General features: G+C 48.5%; 1 protein-coding gene and 1 long non-coding RNA gene across 4 annotated transcripts in view; both read right to left on the reverse strand.

Annotated features, from left to right (window-relative positions):
- NUAK1 (NUAK family kinase 1) overlaps positions 1–3,641 on the reverse strand; it is a 68,386-nt gene extending 64,745 nt beyond the window's left edge. Inside the window, exon 1 of one of the 3 annotated variants that reach the window (XM_081309707.1) lies at positions 1,922–3,641. In XM_081309707.1, the coding sequence (XP_081165833.1) occupies positions 1,922–2,179 (258 nt within the window). In that variant the 5' untranslated portion in view covers positions 2,180–3,641. The remainder of the gene's footprint in view (positions 1–1,921) is intronic. The other 2 variants (XM_081309709.1, XM_081309708.1) reach the window with 2 other exon arrangements.
- A 6,433-nt stretch (positions 3,642–10,074) lies between these two features.
- LOC308658778 lies at positions 10,075–12,631 on the reverse strand. The gene is made up of 3 exons (XR_014024238.1): positions 12,509–12,631; positions 11,056–11,281; positions 10,075–10,179 (listed from the first exon to the last, which is right to left on the reverse strand). It is a non-coding gene; the product is annotated as an uncharacterized lncRNA (long non-coding RNA).
- Between the last annotated feature and the right edge of the window lie 3,598 nt (positions 12,632–16,229).

The following is a 16,229-nucleotide window of genomic DNA, read 5'->3' on the forward strand; positions in this document are numbered from 1 at the left end:
ACCCACCAAAAGAGAAAGACAGGCTCCTGCCTACTGATGCAAATCCTTTTGCTCTAACTTAGTCTGTGGATCAGATAGCTAGAAGAACGCGTGACAGGAAGCGCCAGGGAAGCTTGGGAAGGCGTCTGCCATAAGACAGGGTTGCATTCTTTCAAAGAGTGCAGACTCCCTAGCTCTTAGGTGTTGGGGTCTCTTCACAGATCCCAGACACGCCCTTCCCAACCAACCCCTCACATTCTCACATCCTCAACCTGCACCTCGAACTGCATCTGTTTTTCATTATCATGCTTTCCAACTTCCTAGTGCGATTCTTCAACAGCTATTAAGACAACACAAGCAAAGAACTAAGCTTAGTTTTTGCTTATTCAACATCCAGCCTGGGGAATATCACCTCAGAAGAAAAGCATGAATGAAGTGCGCATTTCTCAGTCTCTTCTACAAACCCAAAAGCCCGTTCTTCAAAGGACATCTTCCCAACCATATCCTCTTTAGGATTTTCAACCTGCAAAAATGGTACCTGGGCAGAGTAAAGTTCCAACTTGCATGCCACAATTAATTTATTAAAGAGGAAGCTTTTTTAAAAAAAGGACACCATCCTGAATTTCCAATTAATCAATAACAGACTTTGTTTTAAGTTATAAGATTAAGCTGTATTGACACAAATAGCAAATCTGAGAAATGAAGGAGTTATCCAGGCATCCAGATATTTGAGAATTTAAGGGCTGGACCTTGCTGATTAGTAGCCTTTTTTTTTTTCCAACAGAACTGTCCCTACACAAATGCAAAAGGAAAATGTCAACACTGGCACTTCAGTTGATAGCTCATTTTGCTTTCCCTGTGACCATCTGTTAGACTTATTAGCGACCCTGGGCCTTGAAACACCCCCAAAAGTGCACATAAGGAGCCTCATAATTAGTTTCTGACTTTGGCCCTAAATCGATTAAAATTACATCTGATCTGCTTTAAATCAAAGAACCATGTTAATGTTCTGCCACACACCACACAAAATCTTTCTGCAACAGTCAGTCACTTTGAACCCAACTCTCTAGCCACAAGCCGTGTGGATTTCAAGGGCCTGTTATGCAGAAAGGAAAAATGACAACAAACCAAGACAGGGACAAAACTAAGGCACTCAAAGCACTTCTTGGAGCTGTGCAAATCATGCTGGCACCCTGGCAAGGTTTCAGCTGTCACAGGGCAGCTGGCCAGACCCCTTAAGCAATTTAGTAGTCCTGAGGTCAGGACCTGAAACACAAGGGAGCCCCCGGCACTACTCAGAGCTGCATCTGAATGGCTACCATGCCGGGGCATTTCAGTCTTCCCAGAAGTCACAATGCAAACTGTCACAATCCTCAGGCATGCCAGTAGCAGCCTTCATTTCTGCTTCCTAACCTTCTCTCTTAAAGAACAGGCAGGAGTTTGCCCTCCTTTGCAGGGTCAGCATCGGGTGATGGGGAATCAGTGGAGGGATGCAGAGTCTGTGGGTAAACGGGGCGGGGGGTGGGGGGGGACAGGGAGACAACTATAGGACATAGACTTGAGGGACCAGCTCTGGGCTGAGGAGGATAAGTCTTTCTGAGTAATAAGACATTCGGGGGCATGATCTGATGTGTCCGGCGGGGCAGACCCTACTGTCCCAAAACTGCAAACTGTTCACATATCCTAGCCACTACTTTGCTGTTTGGATAAAAGGGGAGAACACCCCAAAATATGTGCAGACAGGATGTAACAAGTGTTTCAAGAGACACACGCCTGAGTCACAGGGTCCCGGGAGGAAAATGAAGAGCCTGTCTTCGGGACCCTCAAGAAGCCCCCTCTTGGCAGGAGAGCCCCAGCGCCCACAGATTCCCGCCCTGCACGCCCTTGGTCTGCAGCTGCAAGGAGCCAGCGCCCCCCCCCCTCCGGGAACATCCCCACTCACCACTCGGCCCGAAAATCTCTCGGTGGCCCTCTTGACTTTGCCGTAGGTGCCTTTGCCCAGGGTCTCCTGAAGCTCATAGCGGTGCTTTAAGTTGTGCTTGTGATGATGCCGCTTCACCCCGTGCGGTTTCCTGGGCTCCGGGGCCGCAGCCACCGCGGGAGCTGCAGTCGCCCCGGCCGCCGCCTCGGGCGGAGAACCCGGCGCCCCCAGCCCCAGGTCGGGGCCGTCCCCAGCCGCGGGCGCAGCGGCCCCTTCCATGTCCAAAAGCCGGGCTGCAGAGGGCAGGACCCGGCACAACGCTCCGGGTGTCGGGGTCCCCGCAGTGGGAAGCCGGGGTGCGCTCAAGGTCGACCCCGCAGCATTGGCGAGGCGGCCCGCTCCCGCTAAAGCTGCGGCTGGGTCACTGGCGGCGGCAGGGACTGCACATCTGGCGCCCCCGGCGCGCACGGTCGGCGCACCGCCCCCCGGCCGCGGCGAGCTGCGGAGCGTCGAGCGAGGTGGCGGCGGTGGCAGGGAGGCGGCGGTGTTTGCAGGAGGGAGGGGAGAGGGGTGGCTCCGAGCGCAGGAGGGGGAGTGTTATGTGGGGCGCCGCGCCCCCCAACTCCTCCCTGGGCGGACGCGCAGCCGGGGCGGGGGCGGGGGCGGCGCGCTCCGCGGCCCCGGGGGAGGGGAGCGAGGGGCGGCGCGGCCCGGGCTTCCCCACCTCCCCGCCGCCACCGGCGCGGCCACCCCGGGCTGGGAGGGGGTTGGGTGCCTGTCGCGACTCGCCCTTTGTGCTGCGCGGCGCAGGCCACGGCGGCAGCCGGGAGTCTTTGTCCTCGGCCGGCCGGGGGGACCGGGGGATCCCAGCCGGGGCGCCCCCTCCCCGGGCGCTCCCGGGCTCACCCACTGCAGCTACCGCGGGCCCTCCGACCCGGCCGCCGCCGCTGCAGCCTCCGGCTCGGGCCGCTCGGCCTCCGCTCCTGTAGGCGCCGGGGCGGCGGCGGCTCGCTGAGCCCGGGACCCCGGAGGCTAGCGCGCACCCAGCCGGGGGCCGCCGGCGCCCGCTCGCGGTCCGGCCAGGGGCTCCACGGGCCCGGGCGCCTCTTCATTTTCTTTTTGGTGTCGCGGCGGCCGCCAGGCCGGAGCTGGGCTGGGGGAGGGGCGCGGCGGTGTTGGGTTTCAGGCGGTGAGTCAGCCCCCCCCCCCGCCGCCCGGGCTGGCACCCCCGCCCGCCGGCCCCCACCTCCGTCCTGCGGGGGCCACTGAGCGCCCTGGAAAATCCCAGGAGGGGCGCTTCGGCCCGAAGAAAGGCGGAGTCGGGACGAAGGGAGGCTACGAGGCTGCACCCGGGGCCCTCCAACACCGTCCCAGGACTCCGGCGGGCACAGCCGCTTGGGAGGGTAGCAGAGTTGGGGGTGTGGAAGAAATGGGGCGCTCAAGGCACGGAGACGAAGCTGGATCCGCGGAGAGGCCCACCCTGCCGCGAAGCAGCCATCAGCAGTGGACTGATCAGGGGCCCGGGCCTGCAGAGCATCCCCTTTGCCTCGCAAAAGGCGACTTGCAGGCCCCTTGATCTTGGCCCCCAAGGAGCCTTGGGAGTTTTCCTTTAACTGGAAGAGCCACATCCAGGTGATGGCGACAGCAACCGTACCCCACCAGGTGAGGGTCAGTCAGGAACCCTCCAACCATGGGAGCTGTCCCGGTTCTCCAAAGAGGAGGCAAGGGAAAAATCAGGAAGAAGGAAGAGGGAAAAAAGGCGTGGGGATTTTTTTTTTTTTTAAATAAATGGTGCAAGAGCGGTGCGTTCTGCAAATCACCTGGCAATTCTTTACTTTTCCACCAGTGAACGCCCTGGAGCTTCCTCTTCAGCTCCCAGGTTCATCCCTTCCTCCGCATTCCTGCTGTCTTCACTCCTGTCTACCCCTTATCACCTTACACTGGACTCCCCTGGGCTCTGGCAACAGCCTGCCCTCCCGGGAACCTCCTCCCCAGAAACTCCTCCCTGCAGCCCTAGTAATGGCCCAAAACACCCCAGACATATCTCCACACACTTGCCTCTGCTGCATTCTAGCAATCTGTCCAAACTTTATTTCCACTGATGCTTGACGTTAAACCCCTCTGCCCCTTCCTGTCTTCCCTAAGAGCTACCACATAATACATAGGCAAAGTTAATGTTTATTCAAATCTATTCTGTCCACCACACTTGCAGGGCCTCTCTGCCCCCATCCTAAACTGTTTCTGCCTTTTTTTCCCAGTGCCGGGGATGAAATATTTTACCACTGAATTATACTCTCACCCCTGTGTTCTGGTTTTATACAAATAACTGTGCATGTAAATTCAAGAATCAAGTAAGTGATGTTCAGAGTGCATCCTGGTTCCCAGTGAATTGACTGCATGACCTTGGTCAAATGACTTAACCTCTCAAAGCTTCAGTTTCCTCTTCTTAAAACAGAAATTACCTGATAGGTTTTTCAGGTAAACACATTGCTTCTGCAGTAGTAATTAAAATTGTTCACCAAGTATCTTCTGTTCTTTTCCTTCCCCTGGGATATGGTAGAAATCTACTATCCCAACCCACTTGAGATTAGATGTGGCCATATGACTTGTGGAGGTCAGTAGAATGAAGGCACAAGTAATTGTGCTTTTTCCACATGGAGACTTCAGAGTTCGGTTGTATACAACCAGAGATATGAAAAAATTGTGCTCTGTATGTGTAATAAGAATTGTAATGCATTCTGCTGTCATATATAAAATGTTTAAATAGGAAGAAAAAAAAAGCTTCTTTTCTCTTTTCTGATCTTGACTATCAGGGGAGTGCAGAGTTAGAGAGCCTGGGTGTCTAGGTAAAGGTGGTAGAACACTGCCAGGTAGCTTGTATTAGAAAAGTCGGGTGAGTAAAGATTAACCTTTTCTCGTATTAAACCAGTGAATTTAATGGGTGTTTGTTATAGCAGCATAACCTAACTGATACTTCCAAGTGCAAAGGACTTAATCCATGTCTGTTGATAGACTGCACCTATCATATGCTGGTACCATTTTATGACAATCCCTCCTCTGTTAGGTAGCTGTTATAATTCCTATATTCAGTTGAGGAAATCATATCAGAAAGGCCTAGTACTTTGCAGCACCAGGATCAAAACCCTACCTATCCAGTTCCAAAATTCTTGCTCACCCTAACTTCCATACATGCCAGGCCACCTCTCCTTAAATGGGAAAGATGAAAAACACCCAGTACAATGCCTGGCATGCAGTCGTGCCCAAGCCCTGAGACTTCCTCTCCAGCCAGAATTCCTACAGCATTGATAATTTGAACCACTCTCCTCCAGCATGATGTTATCATGCATTGTGTGAGTGTTTTCACACAGAGAAGGCATTTCCTCCAACCAGGGCCCAGGCTCCTTGGTTAAAAGTGTGAGTTTCAGAGTCACACGAAGTGGATTTAAATCCCTGTTCCACCACTTTCTCTGATGATCTTGGACAATTATTTTTTCCACTCTGTCTCAGTTTTTTCATTTGTAGATGATGATAACAATATATGTGTCATTGGCCGGGGTCACCATATGTTTCACAGGGTTGGTGTGGAGTTTAAGGGGTCTAACACACTTGATGAATCACAGTTGTTAATATTATTTCTTTTCTTCCACAGCTCCTAGAATTCTGAGCAATTACAAGCAATTTAATCATGCTGCTTGGTTAGACTCTGATTTCTGGTTTTGTGCTGAATACAGGAAAGAAGTTGTAACATCTGAACTTGGAAGCATAACATCCACACTGTCCTACATCTTATATTTTACATAAGGCTCATTACCTGTCCTTGATTACATTTGATATTTCAGATCGATTTAAAAGAAAGGTGTGTTTGCTTTCTTGAGAAATCTTTGTTCGAGAAACATATTAATGCCATTTATCCACCTATACATACTACCTCTAACCAACATGAAACTGCAAGGTGGGTGTTACGATTCCCATTTCATTCTTGAGAAAACTGAGTTTCAAAAAGGTTAAGTAAGTTGCCATGGTCAGACAGTACCTGCCTGCATCAGGATTTGAACTTGTGTCTCTGATCCTAAAGCTTTGCTCTGACCTCTATTCCAAGCTGCCTACCATCTCAAGGCTTGCGCAGTAATGCCCATGCTTTGCTTGATATTGTTCTTCCATCTTTCTAGATGAGGTTTGGAACGCTACCCTAGATGATGACATTTCTAACTTGATGTCGTGTGGTGGGCAAGGTCACATTAAACAACAATCAGACCACGCATATTCTTCACTGTGGCAAAAGAAAGCTAATTGTCCACCTAAGACTCATGTTCCTCCATCAATAGGGAGCTGACAGCTCCTCAGCCAGGAATATAGTTCCCAGCCTCTCTTGTGGGCAAATGGGCCATGTCACTGGTGCCGGCTTGAGGAACATGAGCATAAGTGAGACCAGGCTGTTTAAAAAGTTCTATGCCTTCTCACCTTCCTCAGCTGGAAACAGAGGACTCCAAGTCCCGAGGGGATGGTGAAGCTAAAGGTAGAAGAAACGTGGGTCCTTACATCACCTTGAAGAATAACACCATTCTCTGACCAGGACATTGTACTGGTACATGAGCAGAAATCAACTTCTGTTTCCTTAAGTCTCTGAAATTAGAGGTTCTATGTGTTATTGCACAAGTGCTGCCATAACTAACACACACAGCTTACACTAAGTCTGTACCACACATGAAATGGGAAGTGGAAAACTGTAGCAATCCCATGAACCATGAGAACCAAAAATGATGTTTTTATATTTTCGATCCTCTTGTTTCAAGGGAAAGTCGATTACAGAGGGCAGGGTCAGGTTTTCCTTGAATTTTTCCAGTGTTTCATGTACCAAAGACCAAATAAGAGGAATATCCAACACTCTTATTGAAACAGTACAAACCAAATTTACTCATTCCATAATATTTTCCTATTCTGTGCCAGGCAATTGGAGACCAAGGGTGTGCTGGCGCAGTAAAGGACTGTCTCCTCTTCCTGGAACTGCCATTGGACTAAGCCCAGTCCAGAGCATTCAACTGGCCTCCAGCCTCCAAACTTGGGAGAAACCAGGCTACCTGAATATGGATTCCTACAGTTTGGATTTTAAGTACTGCCCAAGGCCCAGGTGTTAAAGGTCCAGCACCCAGTGCAGTACTCTTAGGAGGTGGTGGGACCTTTAAGAGGTGAGGCCTAGTGGGGGGGGGGGGTCCTCGAAGGGGATCGTGGGAGCCCAGTCTCTTCCTCACCCCTTCCCATCCAGGGCCTGAAATGAGCAGCTTTGTGTTCCACCAGGAACTCGTCACCTTGATGTGCTGCCTCATCCTAGGCCCAGAAGCAACAGGGCTGATCAGTCAGAGTCTGAAACCTCCAAAACTGAGCCAAGATAAAGGTTTTCCCTTGATAACTTTATTATTATCTCACATATATTTTTCCTGTAATGAAAACCTAACACAAGGACTACATTAGTTAATACCCTCCCTGCCAAAAAAAAAAAAAAAAAAAAGTACTTAGAACAGCAAGAGATGCAACAGCACCCAATAATGGCAGCTGTCAAGACCTTTTACCACCTCTCCACTGGAATGATTTCGTGTATGAAGGATAAAAGAAAACATCTTCACGGGGTTTGATAGGTGACATCGGAAACAGAAGAACAGGTTGAGAAATACAGAATCTAAAATGCTCCAAAATCTGACACTCTGTGAGGACCAACACGATGCTACAAAGGGAAACTCTGTTCCATGCACAAAATTATTTAAAATACTACGTACAATGACCGTCAGCCTCTGTGCAGAACACATACAAGAAATGTGAAGGAACTGCATGCTTCCACGTAAGCTATCTCAAGATAGCTTATTATGTACAAAATATTCCAAAATCTAAAAAAGTTGGAAACCGGAAATACTTCTCGTTCCAAGAATTTTATTAATAGAATTGGTGTCACCTACCAGGATTCCACTGACATAACCCAGACTAAGTTTTCCTGCCACTTATGTCCTTCATTTAGTAATTGTGATGGCAGAGGGGTCCCCTTGGGAAGAGCATCCATTGGGGTATCCACCATAGTAGGGGGGCAACCAGTGGGACAGGAGATGATCTATACGACGCTCCAACACTGACATTCTTGATTCCTTTTGGAGATTTCAGCTCTAAGTTCCTTGCACGTTCCTTCTTTTCCTCCTTCCTTTGTGTACAGGTGAAGGGGGCGGGGCAACGGGATGACTGGCAGCCCTTCCATCCACCTTGTTTTCTCTGCCCTGAACTTCAAACTGAAAAACAAGGTAGCTTCCTCCTAAGGGAAGGAACAACAAGGGTTCATTAGGAGACTTTATTATTCAAAAAAGAAACTGAAATGTGATAAATTCCCATCAACCGGGAAAGCACTGGCAGGACTCCAGAACAGAAAACAACAACACGGTGCCATCCTGGGAAGAGTCCCCAGAGTGGATAGATCATGTGCAGGATGTTCTGGGCCACGTGGGAGGAGACCTCCAATCGGCTGCAAGGAAGAAAGGAAACCTCCAGCTGCAAGGAAGCGGCTGGTGGCTTCACTGAGCTAAACAGAGGGTAGGAAGAAATATTAAAAAAATTCTTTCCTACCTCCTCGAGGAGGCTAATGCACTCAACAATATTAACGAAGGGCTGACCTTGGCCCATGATGATTCTAGGTACTGAGGATAAAGAAGTGAACCAAGAGTCCCTTTCTTCATTAGGGTCGCAGACAGACAATGAGCCATGGATACACAAATGCTTGGCCTGTCAGATGATGATGAGGGTCAGCAAGAAAAATTGGGTAGTTTAGGAGAATAGAGAATAATGGAAGTGGGGAGGGAAGACTTTCTGATAAGGTTGATGTTAGGACAGACACCTCAAAAAAGACAGCAAGGGGTACATAATCTTGATATCTGGGGAATAATCTTCAAGACAGAGGGACTAGTACATGCAAAGGCCCTGAGGCAGGAATATCCTTGACGTGTTCAAAAGAAAAAAGCCAAACTTCTGTGGTTGAGCAAAATGGGAGAATGACAGGAGTTCAGTCCAGAGGGACAGAGTCCTTCAGAAAGCCATTGGCCAAGTCTGATTAGATCAGTGTCGTAATCAGACTTGGGCTTGTAAACTCTTTCTCTGGTCACTGCACTGAAAATAAACCTGGACAAGGAGGGACGTGATTTGAGGGGGAGGAGGAGGTAGCTGTGACAAATCTAAGAAGCATCTATACTTAGGCCACCTCCCCAGTATCATCCCTCCTCCACCATCATCCATTCCTAAAGTGCACATCTGACCCTGTGTCCCCTCCTCCATGACTCTGCTGATACCTGTGACTTTCAGACAAAGTCCAAACTCCTTAGCCAGGCACAGGGCAACATGGCAGGGCAATCAGAGCACTGCTATTAGCAGCAGAAACAGGATTAGAATCCTGGAGGCTGAGGCAGGAGGATCTCAAGTTCAAGGCCAGCCTCTGCAACTCAATGAGACCCTGTCTCAAAAATAAAAAAATAAAAAGGGCTGGAGATGTAGCTTAGTGGTAGAGCCCCTCTGGCTTCAATCCCCAGGACTAAATAAGAAGGAATCCTGGCTATACTATTCACCAGAGTGTGACTTCACCCAAGATACTCAACCTCTCCGACCGTGATTTGTTCTCTCTCTTCCTTGTCCTGAGCAATGTCACCTGCAAGTCAGCTCTGTGAGAACAGGGTTTGTCCATCTTGTTCCCTGGTGTATAGTTCTGGAGCAGAACCTGTAACAATGCCTAGCACAGAGTAGGCATTCAACAAAGAGGCATGGAGTCAATGAATAGGCTAATGTGGGAGCAAGCACGGTGGCTAGCGTGAAGGGGTCCCCATGGCACTCCTGTCCTTTGTTAAGTGTTGCTCCCTTTTCTTTCTCTCCCTGGTCTGACCCCACCAGGACTCTTCTGGTTCACACCCACATCACCTCCTTCCTCCAAGCACCCTGCATCCCAGGGGCACTTCTTGCCAATGTATGCCTCTTGGCCTTTGCACATGCTCTGCCCAATGCCTGAGACTCCTCCTTTCCTGTCCTGTAAAGAGGAGACCTGGCGGAAGATGTCACCTCCCCTCTGACCCTGCGCTGGACAGAACTGAAGGCTCAATCCTCATTCCCCAGTGCATTCTGTTCCTGGGTCTATTATAGCACCTACCTCATGGTACTACAATCACTCCATTGTGTGCCCTGCTCCCTGAGTCGCCTGGGAGCTCTGGAATGGCCAGAGCCAGGACAAAAACACTATGTGAGCCACATGTATAATTCCAACTATTCTGTTAAAAAACAAAAAAAATAAACAAGAGAAATCAATTCTAATAATAAATGTAATTTAACCAGATATGTCCGCGACAGCATCATTTCAGTATGTGCTCAATATAAACAACTCACTGAGGAGCTACTTCACAATCTCTTTTTGTACTAAATCTTCCAAATCTGTAGTGTATTTTACACTAATCTCAATGCAGAGCTAAATTTTCAGGGGTTAAACTGAAATGTAATCCCAGCAAAACAATAAAGTTGTATTTAGCAGAAGAACATTTGACACTGCTTCAAGTTTTATATAATTTGAATTTAAATCTTACTTAATTGCATAGAATTTTTAGTTCTCAAGTCCCATAGCCACATGTCAAGAGCTCAGTAGCCACATGTAGTTAGGGGCTACTACACCCTAAAGTACAGTCTAGATCTGAACTCTTCTTTATAATGGTAGTAGAGATCTGGCTTATAATGGGTGCCTTACAAACACTGGATGGATGGATGGATGGATGGATGGATGGATGGATGGATGGATGGATGGATGGACTCATTTAACTTCTTCCCTAGTTTTCTATTTCCCAACCTGGAAATGCATATCCTAGGAAAGAGACTGAAAACGAGCTTAGAGAATTGGTGAATCCCTAGAAACCTTCCTTGTGCCCCCATTTGCTAGTTTTCCCCGTTAGCAGTAAAATTCTCTCTGATCCACATGGTTCAGTGACCCAGCACCTCCATGTCTTTGCTCAGCCGTCACCTTTTCTGTGGGGCCTTTCTGGCCTTCCTGTTGAAAATTACAGTCCCCTCTCTTCCCACCCTTCCCACCACTTTCCTCCGGTTGATGTTTTATTCTTCATTATTGCATTTACCTCCATGTAATGCAGGATGTAATTTACCTTTTTGTTGTGTTTGTCTCCAAAGAGCAGGGACTGTTATCTTTATTATTCTCACATGAATCCATGGTAGCCAGCGGGTAGTAGGTGTTCAATTAGTATTTGTGGGATGGATGGATGGATGGATGGATGGATGGATGGATGGACGGACGGACAGATGCTTGAGTTCTAGCTCTTCTGCCTGCTTGCTCTATGACCTCAGGAAGTGATTGATCTTCAGCTCCCTCATCTATAAAACAGGTTTAGCAGTGACACTTGCCAGGGAACACTTCTTGTGGTAAAATCCTGCAGGGTTCGTACATACCTTACAGGACTTAGACAGTGTTCATGAATGCTCAGCACATGCCTTTATCAGCACATGGTGAGCCCCGACAAAATGGAAACCGCCATCATTACTGCTTAAATAAGGATACTATTGTTAGATTTATTCTACCACGTCTATAACAACTATGTAATCAATTATAATTTTCTAAGTAATCTGATTCTAAACAAACAAAAAAAAAACTAGGTCAGGAAAACATAGGTCAGGGACCTGGATCCCTACGGAACTGCCTGTATCTGTCTGTTCTGTTTTTATTTGTATTTTTTATCCATGGGAGATAGGACCTTTGGTCCCGCTTTGCCAGGACCTGGGGCAGCTCAGTGTCAGGCCACATCCGTTATGTTTACTGTCACCAGGGACTAAGGCTTTAAAAGCAAGAATGAGAACATTCCAGGCAGGTCACCAGAGCACCCGTGACGGCAGAAGCTCGGTGTCCACCTGCTCTGGAGCAGTCACAGAGCCCTAAGACAGCCTGGGGCCTGGCAGATGGGCTGGGGTGGAGCCAGGCGGCCCAGGCGGCCAGCTGGCCAGGGACGTGTTAGCTGCTTCCTGGCGGATGAGGCGTGTGCCCCGGATTCCTCTCAAGGGCCTCTGCTTCTCCAGCTCCCTCTCCCAGTCTCCTGCCTGGAAGCCCCTCGCCCACCGGGTACCTTTTGGATCTTCCTCCCTTCATGGTGCTCCACCCCCAGCTGCTCATTCCTGCATTCAGCATTGTATGAACTGAGCATCCTGGATGACGCTGTCCCGCTGCCAGGGTTGGGATCAAAGGTGACGTAAGCCAGTCCTCTGTCCTGAGTCCTACCACCTCCCCTCAGCGTTCACAAAACACTCCCGAGTGGTCTCTCTGCATCCTGGGAAGGACATTTTATCTGGACTTAGATACTTTAATCTTCCCCACTTTTCACATGATATGCCAAGAGATTAAGATTCGGACCTGACGTCTCGCAGCTTTTAGTGACACCTTAGCCATGTCACATCTCACACAAACACCATGAAAAGTCAGTTCACTAAAAGATAAAGGCCACTGGATTGCATCTAATGGCTCCAAAAGAAAGCCACATATCACACACCATGTGGTCCAGGACAGACAGGACAACTGGGAAACTTCTGGGGATGCAGGTTAATGGGTCTTACCGGACCTGTCTTCTCCTGGTCCCTGTCAAACAGCCATCCTCCTCAGGATTCCTGAAACATCCGAACTCAGAGCGCCCACCGCCCACATGAACAGGGTGGGCACACAGGCGTGGACGACACCCCGCCCTCCCAACACACCTTCTGTCTCCAGGAGGAGCGTTGAGGGCCTTTACCAGGAAAAACATCTTACCACAGCGCCACCCAGTGGCTGAGTCTCTGCCCTCTAAAAACTTCTCCAACAGAAGAAACCGAGTTTGCTTCTGGGCGAGTCAAAGCACAAAACTTCTCTAACAACCAGGACTGAGAAAAAGAAGTTGGCCAAAGGCAGGGAGTGGGTATTCAGGGGAGACCTATTTTTGTGACTACTACAAACTAAAAATGGTGTTTCCATTTTTAAGTGGCTGGGGGGAGGGGGAATCAAATAAGAAGAATATTTCATGACACTGAGAAATCATATGAAATTCAGAACTGAGTGGCATGAGGAAAGATTGACTGGACTAAAGCCATGCCATTTATCTGTGTCCTTCTGTGCCTGCTCCGGAGCCCTGAGGCACAGGGTACAGTGTCAACAGAAATTGTATGGACGGCTTCCAAAGCTGCTAGTATTTATTTACTATCTGGCCCTTTAGAAAAAAGAAAAACTTACAAACTCCTAGAATAAAGCCAAAGACCTTGAAGAATGGTGGGGGTGGGGGGTGATATGATGGAAGAAAACAGATACGGAGCAAGAAGGAGGCCATCTGTCGCTACCTATGATCTGAAAGACCAGAGTAAGGGTAGAACTCCCCAACAGGTTTGTTAGGTCAATGAGTTGAAAAGTCAGATGCAGAAACTCTTGGCCCACTCTGAAGGACTAACCGTGTTGCAGTCATTCTTATTTATTAGATTAGGGATCTCCCAATACTTCCCGCCACATCACACAACTGCTCTTAGGAAAAAAAAAAAGTAGCCACCTCAGGGCCTTCCTCATGTTGGAAGGGAACTTAGGGAACTGAATGTGTTCCTGGGGTGTGTCCATACAGCTCAGTCCCTCAGCCTTGTGCCCAGCTCTCACTCCTGGGCTTCGGGGTGCAGACAGCCCTCTCTTCCAGGCAGCACCAGCAACTCCTAGGGGGCGGAGGGCAAGTGATGATAGACTCTGGCCCCGGGGATCGGGTCCCTGCACTGAGAAAGAGGAGGCCGTGGGCAGTTCCCCGGGAAGTTCATGCAGACAGGCGAGGACCTACTGCAGAGGCTGGTCGGTGAGCAGTCCCCTTGGCACAAACTGCCCCAGCACAGATGCAGCAAGCACAGCGTTCGGGCCCCCACTGTCTTTACCTAAGTATTCCTGCAGGTCTCACCGAAATACAACGTAAACGCTATGCAAAAAAAAATCACTAGACTGTATGGTTTAAAGGATAATAACAAGAGTCTGTACATATTCTGTAGAGATGAATTTTTATTTTTTTTTTATTTTTTAATTTTTTTATTTTTTTTTTTATTATTGGTTGTTCAAAACATTACAAAGCTCTTGACATATCATATTTCATACGTTTGATTCAAGTGGGTTATGAACTCCCATTTTTACCCCATATACAGACTGCAGAATCACATCGGTTACACATCCACATTTTTACATAGTGCCATACTAGTGTCTGATGTGTTCTGCTGCCTTTTCTATCCTCTACTATCCCCCCTCCCCTCCCCTCCCCTCCCCCAAGTAGGTATGACAGTTTCCTTGCCAGCGTACCACCCATGTTGCTTAGAGGAAGGACTCGTGGAAATGGACTTGCCTTGGACTTTTGCTGTGACTTTTGCATGTATGTTTGAGAAAGGTGACCCTGCTCAAGGACCAGGGTGGATCCGGGTTTAGGGAGGATCCTACTGGATTAGGGCAGATCCAGGTTTAGGGTATATCCTGCTGGGAATAGGGAGTATCCCGCTCATTGGGTTCAGGGCGGTTCCAGGTTTAAGGTGTACCCTGCTGGGAATAGGGCGTCGTGCCACTCCTTGAGTTCCCATTGAGTTCTCCTGAGATTCAGAGAGTATTTTTGGGATACAGAGCCGAGTGGAAGTGTGGATTTTGCCCAGAATGTGAATTTCCCCAGAACGTGTGTAGAGTGCCGGTGTGAGTTCGGGAATAAAGAATTGCTGTTTGAATCTACAAGGCTGTGAGTGGCTCGTGATTTTGTGCCCAGCCAGACTGCGGCACTCCCCTCCCCTCCCTTCCCCTCGCATCTTCTCTCTCTACCCCATCCACTGTAATTCATTTCTCTCCTTGTTTTTTTTTTCCCCTTTCCCCTCACTTCCTCTTATATGTAATTTTGTATAACAATGAGGGTCTCCTTCCATTTCCATGCAATTTCCCTTCTCTCTCCCTTTCCCTCCCACCTCTTGTCCCTGTTTAATGTTAATCTTTTTCTCATGCTCTTTCTCCCTGCTCTGTTCTTAGTTGCTCTTCTTATATCAAAGAAGACATTTGGCATTTGTTTTTTAGGGATTGGCTAGCTTCACTTAGCATAATCTGCTCTAATGCCATCCATTTCCCTGCAAATGCCATGATTTTGTCATTTTTTAGTGCTGAGTAATGCTCCATTGTGTATAAATGCCACATTTTTTTTATCCATTCATCTATTGAAGGGCATATTGCCCTTCTCGGACTATTCCCAGAAGACCTTAAAAGAGCGTACTGTAGGGATACTGCTACATCGATGTTCATAGCAGCACAATTCACAATAGCTAGACTGTGGGACCAACCAAGATAAATTTTTAAAAAATGTTTTCAATTCACGTCTGGTTGAATCCATAGATGTACAACCCAGGGATGCAGAGACCCAGTTTATTTTGCTTTGGGGTAAAAGGCCGTATCCATGCCTTCATGTCCAGGAAGGTTTCTAGAATCACTGCAGGAATGGACGCTCTCTTGCCTCCGTTACAGACTGAATCTAGTAATAAGGATGAGTTCTTACCGCAGTGTGATCCAGAGTCTCTAGCCAAAGACCTTCAAGGGTTACCTAGGAAAATAGTGAAGGGGTGGGTCAGCACAGCTCCGGAGCCATCTGCCACCAGGGCTTCTGTAGAGAGGAATCTCTTTCCTGTAATTGGCTTCCTGAGGCACTGCTGTTCACACTCTTGCTCTGATCAATGATATGCAAATAAGAAAAGCCTAATGTGTTGATCCTAGATCGATCATTTGATTGGTGCCCTTGCTGGGTGTTCCCGCATCCCTCTCTCTGTCCCCATCTGTCTGTCTCTTTCTCACTTATGGATGTGTGAATCAGGCTACCTTAAAAGGCTGAAGCTGATCAAACAGGAGGCAGGCAGCCCACCTGTTGATATTGGTCTTAGAGCTGGGACTTCAAGTTAAATGTTACAGACACAATCTACACACCAAAACGTGATGCTCAATAGCTGTTCTCTCTCCTGCGTTGATTTGCTCCCTCACTTCCTGCCTTGTGGCGGGATCCCCTCCTTTGAATTTTGACACCATGTTCTGTTGGCATTGTCTGCTCCTCTGCCTGTCCTCCCAGCTAGACTCTGAGCTCTTTAAAGACGGTGGCTGGGTCTCTTGTTCATTGTGTACCCCGAGTGCTATTGCCGTTTTGATGCAGTGGGTGCTAAATAAATGTTGAACAAAGCTGAACTGAAGCCCAAAAGTATGATTCTAAATTGTTTTTAAGTACCTCAGAAAGCACAGATCCAAACCTTTGGTGTCCATTTTGAAGCAGTCACCAGAAAAGGG

The sequence above is a fragment of the Spermophilus citellus genome (assembly GCF_964194105.1).
Source record: "Spermophilus citellus genome assembly, chromosome: 10".
Lineage (NCBI taxonomy): Eukaryota > Metazoa > Chordata > Mammalia > Rodentia > Sciuridae > Spermophilus > Spermophilus citellus.